Source organism: Mycteria americana, chromosome 10 (assembly GCF_035582795.1).
Source record: "Mycteria americana isolate JAX WOST 10 ecotype Jacksonville Zoo and Gardens chromosome 10, USCA_MyAme_1.0, whole genome shotgun sequence".
NCBI lineage: Eukaryota > Metazoa > Chordata > Aves > Ciconiiformes > Ciconiidae > Mycteria > Mycteria americana.
The window spans coordinates 16,544,311-16,563,704 of NC_134374.1; the positions used below are offsets into that span (position 1 = coordinate 16,544,311).

General features: G+C 40.4%; 1 protein-coding gene across 10 annotated transcripts in view; it reads right to left on the reverse strand.

The window, feature by feature from the left end:
* Nucleotides 1-19,394, reverse strand: part of KLHL13 (kelch like family member 13) — a 95,108-nt gene that overhangs the window by 67,641 nt on the left and 8,073 nt on the right. For 2 of the 10 annotated variants that reach the window (XM_075512906.1, XM_075512902.1), the window contains exons 2-3: nucleotides 16,893-16,957; nucleotides 6,570-6,628 (exon numbers count right to left, since the gene is read on the reverse strand). The exons of 1 other annotated variant lie outside the window; for it this stretch is intronic. In XM_075512906.1, coding sequence (XP_075369021.1) covers nucleotides 6,570-6,589 — 20 coding nt within the window. In that variant the 5' untranslated portion in view covers nucleotides 6,590-6,628; nucleotides 16,893-16,957. Of the gene's footprint in view, nucleotides 1-6,569; nucleotides 6,629-12,208; nucleotides 12,249-16,869; nucleotides 16,958-19,394 lie in introns of those variants that run through there. 7 more of the 10 variants (XM_075512901.1, XM_075512904.1, XM_075512907.1 and 4 more) reach the window with 5 other exon arrangements.

The window sequence follows — 19,394 nt, forward strand, 5'->3', positions numbered from 1 at the left end:
GCAAGTTCATAAATTCCTTCAATTTTTAAATTTTCATTTTTTTAATTTAAGACACAAGACTGCATCCAGTAAGGTAGACTATCCGTAAGCCTTTGCAGCAAGAACCAGGAGCTCAAGGTTGACATAGCACAGGCAAGCATTACAAGGGCAAGTAAGCAGCAATTGTTAAGGTAGCATTTTGCCCCTTGCAAACAAAAAGCTGATTATCTCTGCTCAAAAGACACCAAAACTAAACATGACAAGACAAGCAAGCTGATTGCAGAGAACTCTGCTAGCACAATAACAGCAGAGACTCAGGCCTTTCCCTCAGAAGCTATTCTGATCCAGCTGCAAACACCCAGATGTAACATCTGTTGAGTCAGGGTTGCTTAGGAGCAAGTGTTAAAGAGGGCATCAGACAAACATTTTTAAAAAGATTCCCCATGGATTTTTCTCTTTAATTGAAAAGACACTATGACAGTGTTCCTTACTATGTTTTTAAAAACCTAAATCAACATACTGTTTCCGAAGCTATTCACTTTTGGCTCCTTGAAGCAAAAGCAAGAGATCATTGCTAAAAACAGAAGTTGTGTGAAACTGTCCAAAGTCTAAAATTTAAGGAAGCTTCTGTTACTAAAAAACTAACACACTTCATATTGCACACAGGACTTCATGAAAATTCAGCAGTAGGCATATGTTGGATCACTTCAGACTTCCTGAAATGCCATTTACAAGCACTGTAATTTCAGGTAGGCCGCATATACTAAAACGGAAGTGAGACTATTTAACAGAACAGGATCCACTACACTGAACTCCATAATGCAAAACCATATTTAAAATCAGTGCAAGTAATTCTGGTTTTATGTAAACCATTCTACTGCAAAACTAGCTTATACGGCACACAACAGAGCACTGTTAAAGCAATGTAAACAGCTGGCTTGTGAAAAATACATTCTAGCATGCAGGATGCAAGCTGGCAATGGAAATATTACCAATCTGCAGAGAATAAAGCTCCAGAAGATCTACTGCCTTGCCCTCCTCATCCTAAAACACGTCCCAAAACAGTCCAGAAGGCTATCTGCACCAAATCAGATTATAAACTGTTTCAACTGCATAGCTACAGCAACCTTCAATAAGACATTGTACAGATAGCAAAATAAGCCTCTAGAGCTGTTGCACGGGGAAAGAAAAACCTTTATACAGTCTTAATGCAATCAAACCTATGATCTCAAAATCATTCGGCAATTTCAACCTCTACATAGCATTTGCAGGAGCACAATCATACTTCTGTGCTCCTGAGCTAAAACAGGATTATTTCATTGCCTAAGTACACCGGCATCTGTGCCCGTTAGGATCTTGGCTCTCAAGTCAATCCGTGTTTTGGCAGTTACAGGCTTCCTAATTTGAACTCCAAGAGTGACAAGTCTGACAATACCAGAGTTGTCATTAAATTTCAAGGCAAACACAGAGTGGCATTTTATACAGAGATTTATGTAACTAAAGTTTAAAAACAAACCTGTCTACTTGCACACTTGTTAAGCGACGTGCAGGATAAAAGCTGGACTTAAAAAAGCTTGGAGCACACTTTTACTCAAACTCCACTCCACTAGTTTGTGAGAGCCACAAGTCATCGCCAGAGGTCCCTCCTCTCTTTGTACATTATTTCTATAGTTTATCTGAAGCAAATCAGCTACTCTTTCCACACCAATGACCTTGAAGATGACACTGCCTCCAACCTATACCCCTGTGTCTAGACTAACCCCTCAGCCTACCTGCTATGGCTTTGTAGCTGACAGCCTCATCAAGAGCAGAGACAGACGGCTCTTCCCCACCAATACTTCACGGACACATCTCTCCAGACTGTAGTGGAAGGGGCAGCTCTTTCCACATCCACCATTTCAGGCTGTATTTCAGGTTTTGGACAGTAAGCTGTGAAGAACCAGGCTGGTGAGTCCCATACACCTAATGTGTTACAGGTGGCAGAAGGGTTCTCCCTTGCCCGCTACCCTTCCATTCTTCAATGCCCTTATTTTACCGCCAGTGAAGTTAACTTTTACCTGAAGATTTCCAAGAATGAAAAAACTACCTTGTTACACGGCATCACATCTTTCCCAAGAATGGGGCAGGGACCTGAAACTCACCCGTTTCCACAAGCAGCTGCACGGGACACCAGGTCAGGGCACCGTGCAAGGACAGTCTCAACCCACTGCACTAATAGTAAAGTAGCAGAAAGCAGAATTTTTCCAATGCTGAGATACGCATGTCAAAGCATTGGTTTAAAATTCAAAAGACTATTTCATTTAAGTTAGCTGATCAACTGTTTCATGCTTGAATTTGCACAATGAACCAAATGTAAACTCTCACATAATTATGGCAAGATGAATCAAAACTTTATCAAGCTTATTAGTTGGCCCAAAAATATCCAACTGATTCGATGTAAAAGTGTTCTTAAAATGTTTAAGTCCTTACAGATTTACCATATCTTCAGTGTTCTGTAAAGGACTTGCATCTCACCTGCATTTTTCATCCCTCATAAATCCTCTCACCAATATAAGTCACCTATGGCTACAACTTCAGCATATTAAAGCTCATCCATCACCACCTACACTTCATAAACGCATGCCAGTGAAATTCATTCCACCGACAAAATTTTGATTAGATGAGCATTGCATTTAAAAAAAAAAAGGCACACAGAAGCAATCCAGCAAATACAAATAAAGGAAAGGCCTGTACTATCTCCAGTAAGACAACAGGACTCATGACATTTGGATCCCACTTTCTCCTCACTCGCAGTGAAAAAAATCCTGGTAAGAAACCAGCTGCTGACTGTCAATTATTTTAAGAGCATAAAGCTTTATGTGGTTACTAAGATCAGGGAAGGCCAACGGAACGTATTAGTCCATTCACGAGGAAGCTTAGATACAGCATGTCCCTTCAGTGTCCAACTTGTCACATACACCCCTAATCTACTGATTACTGAGGGCACAGCTCAAGTACCTATTACTATTGTACAAATTAGACTTACTCAGACATGGGCAGATGTCAAGTAGAACAAGGCACCCTCATTCAGCCTGTCAGGAAAACATCAGCATAGAGAATGGCATCTCTGTGTTTTGCTTGAAGTACTTTATTTCTACAATTTTAGGTTAAATATTATCAAATATACTTATGAATTAATATTCTTTAAGTTTATGAATGAAGGAGTCAATGCTGCTAGGTGAAAAAGTTTTTATTGTACATTCTCACTTTATTAACAAAGCCACATTTTAACCTAATGGACTAAGTTGCAGTATGTATTTTAAACCCTTTAAAGCTTGCTGCTTGAGCAAAGGTCAAACATTTTTCCACTTTTAACCAGAAATCCTGTACATTCAAAACTGCACAGTAATAAACCATGATAAAAACTATAACAGGTAAACAGCAATTTCCATTATACATCCCACAAACTTTACATAACTGTATCAATACCTCACAGAAAGAGGTATTACAGCACAGAGGTTAAACCCAAGGTTATGATCATGTAGAACTGGGAAAAGAAACCAGTTCCTGCACCTCCACCCCGCAACGAGGGCTAAACTCTATTCAATTCACTCTATTCAATTCCCATTATCTCTTACCCATGTTCACCCTTGCAATACCCCGTAAGAATTAACAAAACTAGCCAGATAGATATTACCTGTTATTGCAGCTACTAATGCTGACACAGAGGAGTCTTAATGTAGGCAAATCCAGAAACACTGTTCACGGTGGGTGTCATTGGCTGTAAGCCTTATCCGCTCTCTTAAGTATCAGAGCACAACCTGACCCAGCCATATGCTGAAGACCATGAAAAGCTGACTGCTATGCAACTAGAAGGTCCTTAACAGCAACCATCTGTACAAATCAAATGCTAGCCCCACAAGATAACTGTTACATATTTTTCACAGAGCCTTTTCTGAAAATCACCACACTAAAATATAGTCAACATGTAAATGCACTCAAAATAAAAATGTATGTATTATCAGTAACTGTGGCATCACTATGAAAATATTTTAAGGTATGTAGACTGATACTTGGAACATTTATACCTAAACTATATTTCTTGAAAAAACCCAGAACAATCAAGTTCCAATTTTATTAAGCTGATAATAATAAAGATATCTTATTAAAAAAATAATGAAGTTATTTCTCAACTGCCAATTTTTCCAAGCTCTGTAGAGCAATACCCAGCTGACAACTAAATACAAGTGTACTTGTCTAACACACTGTACCTGTCTAAAGCACAAACTTACGCAAGCCTGTACAGACCAGATGGCCACACAACTTCCACTTCCTTCATTCACCCTTATGCCTTCTAGAAAGATACAGCAAGAGTTTAAAGAACTTTTTTTTTCCAAGGGTAAAGATTTTTAGTTATGAAAAAGCTCCTTTGCCCTAAGGAAGCAGCCTAGAATGTAGAAACAAAAGAATCTGAACCAAACCAAGTCTTTGGTGATATCCCCTCACCTCATTACTAACAGCAGAAATCTCTGCTGTTGAGTTTGGAGAATTTGAACAGGGAGACTTTTAAGAACAGTCTTATCCATGAAGGAAGCAGCCCAAGGAAGTAGTAGACCCCTAAGCAAGTCCTACCTGACTTACTGGATCAGAGGTGGGACTGCCAAAATATGACTGTCTCAGGGGCAGACCAGAGCAGTTCAAGGAACTGCAGAAGGAAGCTCTGCCCACGAGATCTAATCCAGGGACTATGCTTGAGCCCTGACCAGAATGTGAAAACCAAGAGAACAATGTGTGCCATGACTGAAGAATCAAGTACTCTGGTTATCCACAAAAGGCATCACAGAACATAATATTTTTATTTAAAATATTAATTATTAATCTTAGAAGTTATGTTATTATTATTAAATAATACTCCATATTATCGCTACTATGCAGCCAACTGTGACTTTGGCCACAAGAGAGTGATCTCAAGGTCACAGAGTAAATCAAATCAACACTGTATTTCCTGGATAAGTCAGCTGGATCAGCACAAGGATTTCTCCTGCTGCTTCATAAAGAATCCAGCACCTGGCCAGGACACTGTTACAAAGACATCCTCCCACAGCCTTCCTGAACTGGCAAGCAGAGCCTGGAAGAAGCCAAGGGAAAGATGACTACAAGACAATATTATCTTGAAGCAGATTTTCTTTTGACTGAAAGCAAGACAGACTACCAGCCACTGTTGCAGATGCCAAACCTCATCCCAGAATGAGGAAATTAAGCATTATTGACAATTTTTTAAAAGTAGTTACTAAACTACAAATCACAAAACCATATCTATGAAAATATGTAAAGGGCTCCAGGACAAGGGAAGCCTAAAAACCATTTAAAAACCTTTTTCTTAGATCTAGGTAACAACAAAACAAAACAAAACAAAAAAGAATCCAAACTGGTTCCTACTTAGGAGTTTAAGCAATTACTGGTCTATTATAATAAAAGGATATTTTTCCATTTAAAAAAAGAACAAAATTTTCATGGAGTAGCATTAATACTACAAATGCAAAAAATTTAGAAAGAGGTGCCTGAGGTAACAGCAGTTCTTCTAACTTGAGCTCTTCAGTGCCAAGAAAAGCACTGAAGCTGTCCACAAAGGCACCGTTCTCCTAGATAATTATCATTAGAACAAAGCAGTAGCTCCAGAGTATCAGAATTTATAGTTTAAAAGAAAGCACTCAAGACCACAGTACTCATATTATACTTAAAACAAAAAAAATAAGCACAAAGACTATCATGGAAAATCCTAAAATAACATGCTGCTTTAATTCTCAACTGTTACTGGAAATTTGGCAAAAAAAAAAAACCCACGAAACACCAGGACTAATGGCCCCAAAGGAAAAAGCTGGCTAATGAGTCTACAGCACTCGAAACACAGCATATTTATGGAGTCCATCTGACAAGTAAGACATTGCATCACCTAATTGTGATCATAAAAGATGACCTTGTTTCCACAAAAGTAAATCCTTTAAGTACTTATTTAGCTACAGTTCTATTTGGACATAGAGATTCTTCCTTTCCTGTAATATTTTGGGAGCGCAATTTAACTGCATGCTCCCAGAACAGTGTTGTGTTCCAGCAGACAGGAACTGAAAACTTTCAGGAAAGCTTCTATTGACTGCTACTCTTCCCATCTTTATGGCAAATGTATCAGAATTCCAATCAAAATTAGACAAGGACAATAAAGTGTTAATAACCTGTCATGTAGAATAGGTAGCAACTGTAACCCTACCAATGGTTACCCATATACCCAGTGTCAGGGGTTTTTACTGATGTCTAGAACACATTCAGCAGTCAACAGTAAAAGCCTTTGGTAGACTGATCACTGTAGAAAAGTTAGACGTCATGGTTAATCTGTTATGAAACTATACGTATTCTATTGCTCTGTCTTCCAGCTCTTTATTTCAACGATCAGCTTTGTGTATGGTTTCCATGAAGGGTTCTACATTCACAGCTTTCCAAAACCAAACGAAACTGTTAGGCAAATGGCACAGTTATTCTAAGTTAGGGGAAAAAAAAATTAAAAGATTCCCACATTAGCATTTGGGGCTTTTTAGAAAACACACGTAGTTACTCACAAAGTGTCTCTCCACATCATCTCTGATAAGCGGAAATATCTCCTCTGTTCTTCATGCACCTGTAGTCAAACAGAAAAGAATTGAAGCAGAGTCACAGACAGACATCCCAAAATAGCACCTGCCTCTCAGATCCCACATTTTCACAAAACAAACCAAGATTCGTTCTAAGCATTCACACACGATATGACTTTTTCCCCCGTTTCACTAACTTTCTCCAGTAAAATTAGAGATAAAGGAGCACAAAAGAAAACTGCTTCTTGTTTGCATGTATTACACTGCTCTTTGCTGTGGAAACAAGGATGAATTATGAAAACTAATCAAGTGAACAGAGAGAGCACATGCCCTAGATTTTTCAAATAATCTCTTGGTTTAACCCAGTTGTTCCTGAGCCTGCCTATCCCATGAACAATTTACTAAAATGGAAGCTGTGACTGATTAAAGCCACCTTATATTTTAAGAGGGAGAGAAACAGCTCGAATTATTTGTGCAAGACGTAATCACATTAATTTGTAAGAGGCCAAAATTTTAATGAGTTCCATTTTTAAGACCTAATATAGTTGATAAAAAACTCCTTGTTCATTTTTTTTATGTCTCAAGAGTATATCTTACAACCATTAACCAAAATGAAAGACTACAGACTATATTTGTGAACTCATGCTTCCACTTGAAGGGACAGTGAAAAAGTTGTAACATGTCAATTTGTTGGCATCATTTAGCAGCAAGCATTGCAAAATATAAACTATGCAATACCCCTAAAAAATGCCACGTTTTTGATTTTTGGTCTTTTATATATTTTAAATTGATAAACATAAGTGAATGATAAAAAAATTAGTAGCTGTATGAATTAGGTATTTCTTTAAAGCTATTCACAGCCCAAAGCAGAAATCCCTATTTCTTAATTAATACTTTTAACAATACAAAATTAAATCAGTATTTTTAGATATGGTCACAAAACAGTAAATCTATGTAACAGATTTGAAATAACAGGTCAGTTTATATATAACAGAAAACAGAAACTTCTGCAAATCATCCTCTCCCCTCCAATTGTTCCGTACCATTACAAATAAAATTCTGACTTCAGAGAGTAGGTCACAAGCAATGCTAATTTAGGAGCCTAAAATTTTATTTTGTTAAAGCAGACTTACACATTTAGTGGAAAGAAATCACACTCAATACTCATAAGCATGAATTATACATTCAGTGTGTGCTTTGCAATACTTTAAACGTGCCATAACAGAGACGGCGTCAAACGGAATTGTTTAACAGCATCTAACTTGCCCACTCCCTCCCACTGATGCTAGAGCAGCTGGTAGAATAAGATGGTTCTTAATTCCTGGTGTTGTTGCACCTCAGGACATGCTCTTGTTTCAAATAAACTCCAGGTTTTCCTCTATTAAAGAAGTCTGCTGAGTAAATAGGATATGCTTTATCTATCCTCCACCATAAAACTAACACGTTCAAAAAGTACCTGAACGTGCATGTGTACATCTGAACTGCCTTCCTACCATCACACTCAGAAATAGTTATTTGCAAAAGTCCTACATGATGTGCAGCGTGGTTACTGTAATTAGGATGGATACTGCAGTCTCACTCCTTGTTTTACCATCCTGTGGGCAGTGCACAGGCTTCTCTGATGAGGCAAATATGCTACACAACAGTGTGAAGGGATCAAAAGACAGGTGGCCCTCAACTTTGCAAAACTCTAAGGTTGGGATTAAATTAATTCTAAGGAATAAATGAAGTTGGCCTCCTCTTGGGCACACATACACTACAGATGGGTTTGCATATATAGTTAAGCATCTTCTTTCCATACACCTGCTCAGCGAGGTCAAAACCATGTTTCTTTGATGTGGTCTTTAACAGGGTTGCTTATCTGTACGTACCAACTATACTACTCACTCCAGCTTGCTTAAAGATTGGGAAGAAAACCTGACCTTTCAATTATTAACTTCAAATAAAATAAGGTTTTTTTAATCCTTCCATTTTACATAATTTCCCTAAACAAGTCACTCCAAGTCAACTTAGCTGCAAGTTTGTTAAAGTTTTTGGAGAAATAAGTCTTAGCAGCGCACAGTAAATTTGTGCTGTACCCGACGAAACCAGACCTGAATTCCTGAAAAGATCAGTTTCACCTTATTCCAGAGACTGTTTCACACATTAGACTGGCCAAACTCTTTACATAGAGTCAGTACTACTTCTAATAACTTTAACCCTGTTGCCTAGTTTCAAACAAAAAGCTGTTAGAATGACTTCAAAAATGAAATCTCTTCTATCTGTATATTCCCTCCCCTCACCTGAATGTTTCACTGGGATCAGGTTTTAGCAGAACAGCTCACATTATCCACTCACATTACTCTGCTTGTGAAAGAAAGCTGAGTCAATTATACTGCAAGCTGAAAGCTAAATTCTTTTTTTTTAAATTTGGGGCATTTTTCTTAAAAACCATTGCTGATGGGACAAAAGAAACTACCTCTCTGGAGCTGCATGGCTGGCTTGCACTAGAAAATCATGAGAAATGATTTTTGAGAAATCAATGAGAAATGCTACAGGTATTTTTTTTCCCTGTAGATAGGAGAAAACTAAAGATTATAAAAAAGAATAGCGCAGGATGGGCAAGCTGATGCACACAAGTTCTAAAACTGGCAACTGATGGATTTTCTTCCAATAAAATAAAAAATTCAGCAAATGCATGAGGAATATTCACCAAGTCTCATCACCACAGAAATTCAGATAGTTCAAATTCCATGTTAAAAATGAAATTTTTCATACTCAGAAAAACTTTAGTTAACTTTCAACTTTAACGATAGAGCTGCTATCAACTTTTCCACCCTCACCGTGGATTCTACATGCCCAACACACAAATATGAGAAATTCACATCTATGCTTACAACTTTACAGGTACTCACTATGTCCACAGAAAGGACAAATCTCATCACCAGCACTAACTTGCCTCCCCCTGTCAGGAGCTAGGGGCTGAATATCTCACTGCTGTGCAAGTTCCTCAGATCTCTTCAGTTTGTGGTGTTTGCTCTTATTGCTGCTGTTATATTTTGCCATCATTCTTTCAGATATGCAAAAGCAAGTACATACATTTATGAATAATCACAGAATCACAGAATCGTATAGGTTGGAAAAGACCTTTAAGATCATCGAGTCCAACCGTAAACCTAACACTACCAAGACCACCACTACACCATGTCCCTAAGCACCTCATCCAAACGTCCTTTAAATACCTCCAGGGATGGCGACTCAACCACTTCCCTGGGCAGCCTGTTCCAATGCTTGGTAACCCTTTCAGTGAAGAAAAATTTCCTAATATCCAGTCTAAACCTCCCCTGGCGCAACTTGAGGCCATTTCCTCTTGTCCTATCGCTTGTTACCTGGGAGAAGAGACCAACCCCACCTCTCTACAACCTCCTTTCAGGTAGTTGTAGAGAGTGATAAGGTCTCCCCTCAGCCTCCTGTTCTCCAGGCTAAACAACCCCAGTTCCCTCAGCCGCTCCCCATCAGCCTTGTGCTCCAGACCCTTCACCATCTTCGTTGCCCTTCTCTGGACACGCTCCAGCACCTCAATGTCTCTCTTGTAGTGGGGGACCTAAACTGAACACAGTATTCGAGGTGCAGCCTCACCAGTGCTGAGTACAGGGGCACGATCACTTCCCTCCTCCTGCTGGCCACACTATTCCTGATACAAGCCAGGATGCCATTGGCTTTCTTGGCCACCTGGCCACACTGCTGGCTCATATTCAGCCAGCTGTCAACCAACACGCCCAGGTCCTTTTCTGCCTGGCAGCTTTCCAGCCACTCTTCCCCAAGCCTGTAGCGTTGCATGGGGTTGCTGTGGCCCAACTGCAGGACCTTACACTTGGCTTTGTTAAACCTCATACAATTGACCTCGGCCCATCGATCCAGCCTGTCCAGGTCCCTCTGCAGAGCCTTCCTACCCTCCAGCAGATCAACACTCCCACACAACTTGGTGTCGTCTGCAAACTTACTGGGGGTGCACTCGATCCCCTTGTCCAGATCATTGATAGAGATATTAAACAGAACTGGCCCCAAACACAGAGCCCTGGGGAACACTGCTTGTGACCGGCCACCAACTGGAGTAAACTCCATTCACCATCACTCTTTGGGCCTGGCCATCCAGCCAGTTCTTTACCCAGCGAAGAGTACACCCGTCCAAGCCATGAGCAGCCAGTTTCTCCAGGACAATGCTGTGGGAAACCGTGTCAAAGGCTTTACTGAAGTCTAGACAGACAACATCCACAGCCTTTCCCTCATCCACTAGGTGGGTCACCTTGTCGTAGAAGGAGATCGGGTTGGTCAAGCAGGACCTGCCTTTCCTGAACCCATGCTGGCTGGGCTTGATCCCTTGGTTATCCTCTACATGCCGTGTGATGGCACTCGGGATGATCTGCTCCATCAGCTTCCCCGGTACCGAGGTCAGGCTGACAGGCCTGTAGTTCCCCGGGTCCTCCTTCCGGCCCTTCTTGAAGATGGACGTCACATTTGCTAATCTCCAGTCAGCAGGGACCTCCCCAGTTAGCCAGGACTGCTGGTAAATGATGGAAAGGGGCTTGGTGAGCACATCTGCCAGTTCCTTCAGTACTCTCGGGTGGATCTCATCAGGCCCCATAGACTTGTGAGTGTCTAAGTGGTGCAGCAGGTCACTCACCATTTCCCCTGGATTATGGGGGCTCCATTCTGATTATATGATTCCATTCTGAATAATGATTCATAAATATATAACCCATTATATTTAACGACCTTCAGTATGAATTTAGGAAGACAATTTAAAAAGGGTGTGGTTAAGACCCATGTAAAATTGATTAGCATTTCACAGAAAAGTTGAACTACTTCTAATTCCAACTCCATAAAATAAATAAAAACACTACATGTGTTGGTCATAGGCCAGTGCACACAACTCACATAGCGGACACCCTGTGAAACTGTTTTATTTTTATGCCTATATTTTGTCTTCCACCAGAATGCTCTAGATTTTTCAGAGTTGATAGACGATGCACATGGCTTATATAGGTTACTTGTATCAATTACAGTCAGCTCTTCAGAAACAACAGCAAATTAGTGACACAAGGCATGTCAAAGTGTACAATAAAGCATGCAGGGCACAGTCTAGTAAGCCGTTAAATGAACAAGCCCACACATCCTCAGTGGCAAGCATATAAGCATACAGTGAACATGAAAAATACACTCTTCAGGTCAGAGGACAAACCTCAGCAAACATGTCATTTCCAGAGAAGGCAAGCTGTTTTCAGATGATGCTCAGAAATCAAAGCTGGAAGATACTGTGATTTAGCCTGACCTATAACGTTAATGCAGTCTTTTCTCTAGCACAGTAGCCAATGAAAATTAAAGCCATAACAAACAGAACTCCTAGAAAACAGACTGTTGACTAAAACCACAGGGAGCAAGACACTAAATTCTAGCCTGGGAACATTAATGAAGGACACAGTTCCACGTTACATTTAGCCTGACCTAACTACCACTTGCCTACCTTGTGCTGAAGCTAACAAACCAACCAGCTGCACAATTCAACAGAGACCGGCTGTCGGAGGGCAAGCAGTGCCCCGCACAGCTCGCGCTGCCTCCCATCAGACGAGCGAGGTGATCCCACTCACCTGGCAGCAGCCCCGCATCCCCGGCACCCGCTGAGCAACCCTGCAAAGAGCAGAAGAAAGCAGCACTGTCCCTTTGAGCAGCAGCTGATTAAATCTGACATGGAACTATACTCTTAGAAGAACTGCTTTAATCTCTAAATAAGAAGTATTAATAACAGAATCTTTTTCTAAATACAGAAAAGTATGTGCCTAAAAAGGCATTTTTATCTTAAAAGTAGGATGTAAACTAGCCTGATGTAGGCATTTTCAGCGTGAACTTTGTACACGTTTCTGGACATTAGCATAGCCTCCCATTTTTTATAATAGGCATCAGAGTTGCATTACCCGAGAGCAGCATTAACATATATCAAGTATCACCTGATAATCAATAATTAACAAGTAGAACCATTACTGTTTTCCACCTACAAACTAGAAGTATATAAGTATTTAAACATTTTCAATAAAGATCAAGTTCATGCATAAAAGAAACCCCATATCTTAGACTACAGAAGATACAACTGAAGCTACCAATTTGCTCCAGTCGACCAAGGTACTGCACTTTGAAAAACTCAGTGTCATAAAGGAAGCCAAGAAACTGCTGAAATACAACTCTAGGAAGCAGAACAGATCTTATCCTAACAGAAATTTAGTAACTGTGTTAAGACCAAAAGCAATGCTACCATGCTCGTTAACTGCAGATACATAATGTCCTCTGTTAATGTACTTTAAAAATACATTCTACAAGTTTTATTCGACCTATTTTAGGAACAAAATAAACCAAGCTTCAGCATGTTCACACAAGCTTAGAAGTCTTCAGTAATATTTTATGTATAAAAGCAAGCTTCTCATTAGTATAGTACTTCACTCATATAGCAAGAGAAAATAGTTCTCTGAAGAAGATCAAACCATCAATACGCTGCTTATAAATCACATCCAAGTAAAACACCTGCAGTCTAAAATGACACTACAGGCAGCAGGAAATTGCTATGCCATATTGTATGCCCCTATATTATGCTCTTAAAATCAGGAGCTTCAGCAATTACAGCATAGAATAATCTAAACCCAGGGAATGGGCTTTTCTCCTATTAGGTTGAGCTTTAACAAGACCAGCTCTGCACACAGCAATCCTAGCCTGGGACCAAAGGAGAGGGGGACAAGGAGGAGGCTGCAGATGACACACCGCAGTGACAAGGAGTTTAAGGTGCCAGCATGGGGAGGGGACAAGGAGGCAGCAGGGACCAGTGTCCCAAAACACTGGACGGCACAAGGGAGACAAGCCAGCTCCCTGCCAAAGCCATGCAGACCTGACAAGCTAGTAACTCTCCTGCGTTCACACTGGCTTTGTTGCTTGGACAGCAGCACTGCTCTGTCTCTTCTGCCCTTGGCCCAAACATCTGCACCATCTCTTCATCCACAGCTGCAGCTCCAAGCATCAGAGCTGTGCATGGCACCCAGTTGGTCTGGCAGTGGCAGATGCCTAAAATGCTGTTGTCCTCGTACTGTTATCACTACACCCACAATCCAGAGCAGGTTCCTACTGATGACGATGCCCATACTCCTGTTTCCAGGTGTCCAGGCTATAAAGCAAGCATCTTCCATACCATTCCTCTGTTAAAGGCAATGTAGGCTTCTGCCTCCGTGCTTAGGACTGGAGGAAGGTTTTTAATCATTATCTCTCAAGAGCCCTGAAAGTACAGAGTTACGACTCTTAGCCCAGATGGATTGCTTCTGTTTGTCAGGAGCTCCATTCTGTGGAGCGTATGCCACAGACTTAGAGGCATCCACTAAATACTGTTCCGGAAGGGTTAATGGAAAGGCCAGTTCACACCAGACTGAAAACAAGTGATAACAACAGGAGGTGAAATCCTGTGAAGCTTCCTAGTAAAATAATATACACTTCAGTAGACTGAAATCTTCCAGTCATCAAAAGTGACTTTTGGATAGCCAGCATACATTATCTGACAACAAAAGCAAAAAAGCTTAGAACATTAAAGCCCACTTCCCAATTTTCTGCTGTAAAATCTTTTGGTACCCCTCTCCTATACCACACATTAGAGTATCAGAGCCACCTGCTTCACTGAGAAACTAAATCCATGGTATTTCCTTAAGCTGCCATTCAAGTATCCATGTGACAAGCCACCTTGGAATCACTTTCCACCAAACCGTAAGCCTTCCCACCTGCTGTTACTTTCATCAGCCACGTCCTTTACCTGCAGGCTTCATCTAAACAACAACCTTGGGGAAAAAAAAAAAAACACAAACAAATTTTACATATGCCAATGAAGGCCTGGGAAAAATGCTTCTGGACCAAGTTAGTCAGCATGATTTCAAACACCAATCGCCATCAGCAAGCTTACTAATTCTGGAGTGCTGTTAACAGGTGAAGGTGAAAGCTAAGGGAACACCAGGCTGCAGATCAACTTAAAAGCATTAGTTTTCCTTTGTTTTCTAACCGCTATTTTGAGCATACCTTAAAAAGGCACAACCACTGAACTGATAATTCAGGAAACACTAGGTCATAAGGCTATCCAGAGCACAACATAGCACACACCACTCACTGGCTTATCGTAAGCCAAACAAATGACATGAGTGTTGAATAAGATACGTTTCACATGTTAGTAATTTAGCTTATTACTTAGTGACATGTGGACATTTTCTAACCCTACAGGATTAATAGCAAAGATGAGATTTGGATTTCTAATGGTACTTGTCCTAGAAATGGACATTAAGAACCTCCCAAACACGAGGACCTTGAACACCAGTACAACAACAGTCCAGCTCTTTTGGCCCCAATTACCACCTCAAAAGAGCCAGAGGAGAAGCCACACAACCTTTAGATAACTGATCGGCAGGGAACAAAAAACCCAAGATCATTCTAGATGTCTCATCTTGTACCAAGAATCATTTCCACCCCTAAAATTCCTCTTACCTACACTGTACACGTGTGATTACTCTCTGACATCACTTACATTTGTTCTCAGCTCCACAAGAAATCACAAGGTTTTGGTCAGAGCAAACCCGTGAACAGCGAAGTTCCCTGGCTTACCTTTCAAACAGTGAAGCTTGCTAAATAGGACAGTTTAAAATGAATGAATGTTTTACCTCTGAGCAGCACAGCTTAAAATTGTTAGCTCAGATCAGAAAAAGTAAACTGAAGCTTTAGCCACATTCTGGTAAGATTTCAAAGCCATTTAATAATCTACAAATATATACATATGTCTTTTTCAGCTAAGCTGAACAAACTTCTGAAAAAGCTGAAAGCAATCAGTCTTAACAGTGTCCCCTTGTGTTGCATACACTATTTTGTACAAAGAACGAAACAGCTTCCTGTGTCTTTATCAATTGTTCTAACAAATGACCTATGGCTACAGAATTTGATCCACAACAATTTAACAATTACAGTATTTTCATCAAAGGAGAGTTCTGAGATTTTCGAGATATTAACATTGCCTAATATTTCAAGTATATCAACTGACTTTGAAAGCCCTGGATAAAACACTGCTCCCATGGAAGATTTAAACATGACATGGTCAGAGAGTTCTACAAAAGAAAATGAAATATTTTTCATTTGAACATTTGCATGTTAAGCATTTAAACTGCTGTGAAGAGTTTAGATACAAGAGTTTCCAAGAGCTGTTCATTTCCAATTGACTATATCCAAATCATGACATTTAACAATACAAAAGCCTTCTAATTTCTACCCCAGTAAAGGCTGACAAATAGCGTCAACAGTGTCTGCTGAAAATTTACACTTTACAAGCATGCTACTCACCCACACAGTCTCTCATAAGTCATCTATTTTGTACTGGGAAAATTCACCCAGAATAATTTTCAATGCATCAATTTAAGGATGCCTACTGCAACATCTGGAAAAGGCTATATAAAGAATAGAGAGCATGTACATACATAAATATTTATGCATCCTTCAAACTAGAAAGTTTCAGGCTACCAACACCACAAAAACATCTGAGTATTTTCATCATCACTCAAGAATATCTTTAAAGGTGCCCGTTCTCCTGGATACAGGAACCATTTAATCAACATCTATTAAACGCTAAGTTTCATATAAGGAAAGCACCACACAGAAGTCAGATATGAAAGGTCAGACTGAAGACCTATTTAGCCAAGCTACCTGTCTAACAGCAGTCGATTCAGGAGCAGTGAGAGTAAAACAACACTGCACTCTGACAGCTTCCCTCAGCCAGCATTTTAGGGACTTCCTCCCACAAACTGCATCCAGAATGCAGTCTTTACCACTCCGCAATTCACTTTTTTCTTCTGCTAGCTTGTCTAATCACATTTCAAACTAATTTGTGTTCAAGATATCCCCTGACAGTGGAGTCTCACTATAATTATACACTAGATAACAATGGAGTCTCACAATACAATTACACATTACAGGAAAGCATCCTTCAGCTACCACCTCAGTCATTTCATAACACACCACCCATAGTAGCCTTCCCACCTCCAGTATCATAATGGCTGCAGAGACTTGCCCAGTATTGTTTCCCAAAGACTGCTCCCCTGCTGAGCCACCCCTCTGACTTACTGTACTGCCGCTTTACTGCATGAAAAGCTGGGAGCACATCCACACTGAACCACACAATGTGTTGCCTAGTTATGTTAATTGAACAGGAACAGTTTCACTGGGGTTTAGCCGTTAAAAAAAATTATTTGCATACACAAAGCATCTCAACTTTCTTACTGTTCATGGCAGGATCCCAGGGCTATGTTTCGCCATTCCCAAGTAGTCCAGGTTAATTCTGACATCTAGAACAAGGTTCAGGAAGAGAAAAAAAATTGTCACATACGTTTGCACACTATTATTCACTGTAGATGTTATTTTAAAGAACTGCAGGGTACAGCATCTCCAACAGAGTTAACTATTGGCTTCTGCAGCTCTTTGAGCTCTATCTCCACTGTGAGTGGAAAATTGGATAGCATCTTGCCTGGAGGGAAAGTTCACATAACTCACTACAAGTCTGTGGCATCCTGCTCTTTTCCATGTATACAGAGTATTTCATACACAATTCTGCAAGACCACAGTTTCAAATAAAAATCGATTTCAACAATAGTCCAGAAGAAAAAAAGTCAGAGCCAATTTTTGCTTTTAAGCTAGTCAGACAGTCTCTGCATCTCAGAAGCAGAGCCACCATTTTATGTAAATCACTAAATACATACAAGCCACAGGAGGTACAGAAATCCTAACAGAAGTAACACCTTGCATCATGATACTAAGCCAAGCATGCTTTCCATAAATTCACCCCACAATTGCTATCACAGCAGGAAGCTATCTGGCTGGGCTTGCAAAAAGAGCACTAGTCACAACAGAGTTGAAATAGCACAAAGTTACAGCGAAAGGTTTCACAGCCATTTGGAAGTCATCTTACTGGCCAGAACGAACAACTCGAGAGCAGGATTTGGGAGGAGACACTGCTTTTCTTTTTAATGCTGAAAAGATAGCACGTCCAATTGAAAAGGAAAAAAGCAGCCAGTTACCCCAAAATGCAAAGAGCAATTAGCAGTATTGTCATTTCCAATGGCAGTCTTTTTTTATTCATTCTAACATAAAGCAGAGTGAGGAAACGCTGGCAACAATGCTGACAGCTTTTGGTTCCTCTGCGTTTCCTCTCAGAAAAGAAAAAAACTGAAACATTAAACTTGGCAACTCATATTCTCACATTCAGTTAGCACCAATAAGCGAGGGTCACTTCTATAATTCAATGAACGAACAATATTTTTTCAATTACAAGCCCTTGCCAACCTGAAGTTATCCATCCAGTTAAAACAATAAAACAATACTAACAACAAAATCACATAAGAAACCGCAAGTTAACCAATAGTAACAGATAAGAAGCACTATGGGACATTCAAACTTCTTAACCAAAACAAAGAAGTTACCTGAAGATTAGAGAGGCTATTGCGGTCTTATTTCATGAAGCTTTCTTCCTTTTGGTATTTCTCCTTGAAATGCGTCAAATTATTTTCCTTTTTATATATGCACATCTATGCATGGCAGCCATCAGAAAGACCCATGTTCCAGAATTAAAATATTAATATGTCAGGAATGACACACACAATTCATCAGAAAGCCTCTTACACAGGTCATTTTGGTGAAGAAAGGCAGAAAGACAAGAAGTTAGAAAGTAGTTTCTGGTGGCAAGAAGCCCTCCAAAACCAGGAGTAAGATCTAGGCTTCTCACCATCCCCTATCAGAGCATTTTCCATAACCTGCGTCTCTGCAAAGCCGTGTCAGGCTCCTCCAGTGACACACACAAGCATTACAGTGGAGGGCCTTATGAAAGGCTCTCAATGAAAATCTCAAACAATGTCAGACTTGTTAGACACATCTGGGATGGCACTGAAACAATAAAGTCAATACAAAGATAGCATTTTTTCCTCGAACCCACTCATTTTTTCCTCCTCCCATTTCTTTTTCCACCATTAATTATTCTTGATTCCATGTTCAGGACTGAAGTGTTGCCATGCAACCTGTTCTCTTGCACATTCGCGTTTTCCGGCCCAACTCCCTCCTACCATTAATTTTACTAATGAATAAACAATCTGAACTAGTAACGGGAGCTGGTTATAACCATGATGTGGACTTTTCTGTATGCACACGGGGAAGACAGGACACTTGCACAGCAACCCCACACCAGGTGCCACAGCACCCGCCAGCCTGGCAGCACTGTCGGAAGAGTGCTAGCACTACTGCCATCCCTGCATCCCCATAAACCATGTCTAAATTTAACTACTACTTCTTTCACTCCACACCAGCAGATCACTACAGCCTAACCAGAAAATATACTCATTCCCTACAAGGATGATGAGCTGGGATTCTCTTACTTCACCTGTAATCACAGGGTTATTTGCAGTGGAGAAGCCACATTTCTGCCTGTTGAGCAGCCTTTTAGCTTGTGAACCTCTGCCCTGGGTTTGGATCTCCTCCTCTAGATACAGCTGTGCCATGGAAGAGCTCAGCACCCTCAGTTGCTTGTCCCTGCTCTCTGCCAGAAGGCTACCAGCTGAGCTGCTCTTAAATACTTTCTAACCTATTTACTCAGGATCAACCAATACAAAGAGTGATTATTTAGGCTGTTTAAACCACTCCAGCTTATTTTGGTTGGCATTCTGCAGAAGAGCTCACATAATTGTCTAAGCTGCCAGAGGTAAGGTTTACAGCCCCCTTACTGAAATATTTTCCTCT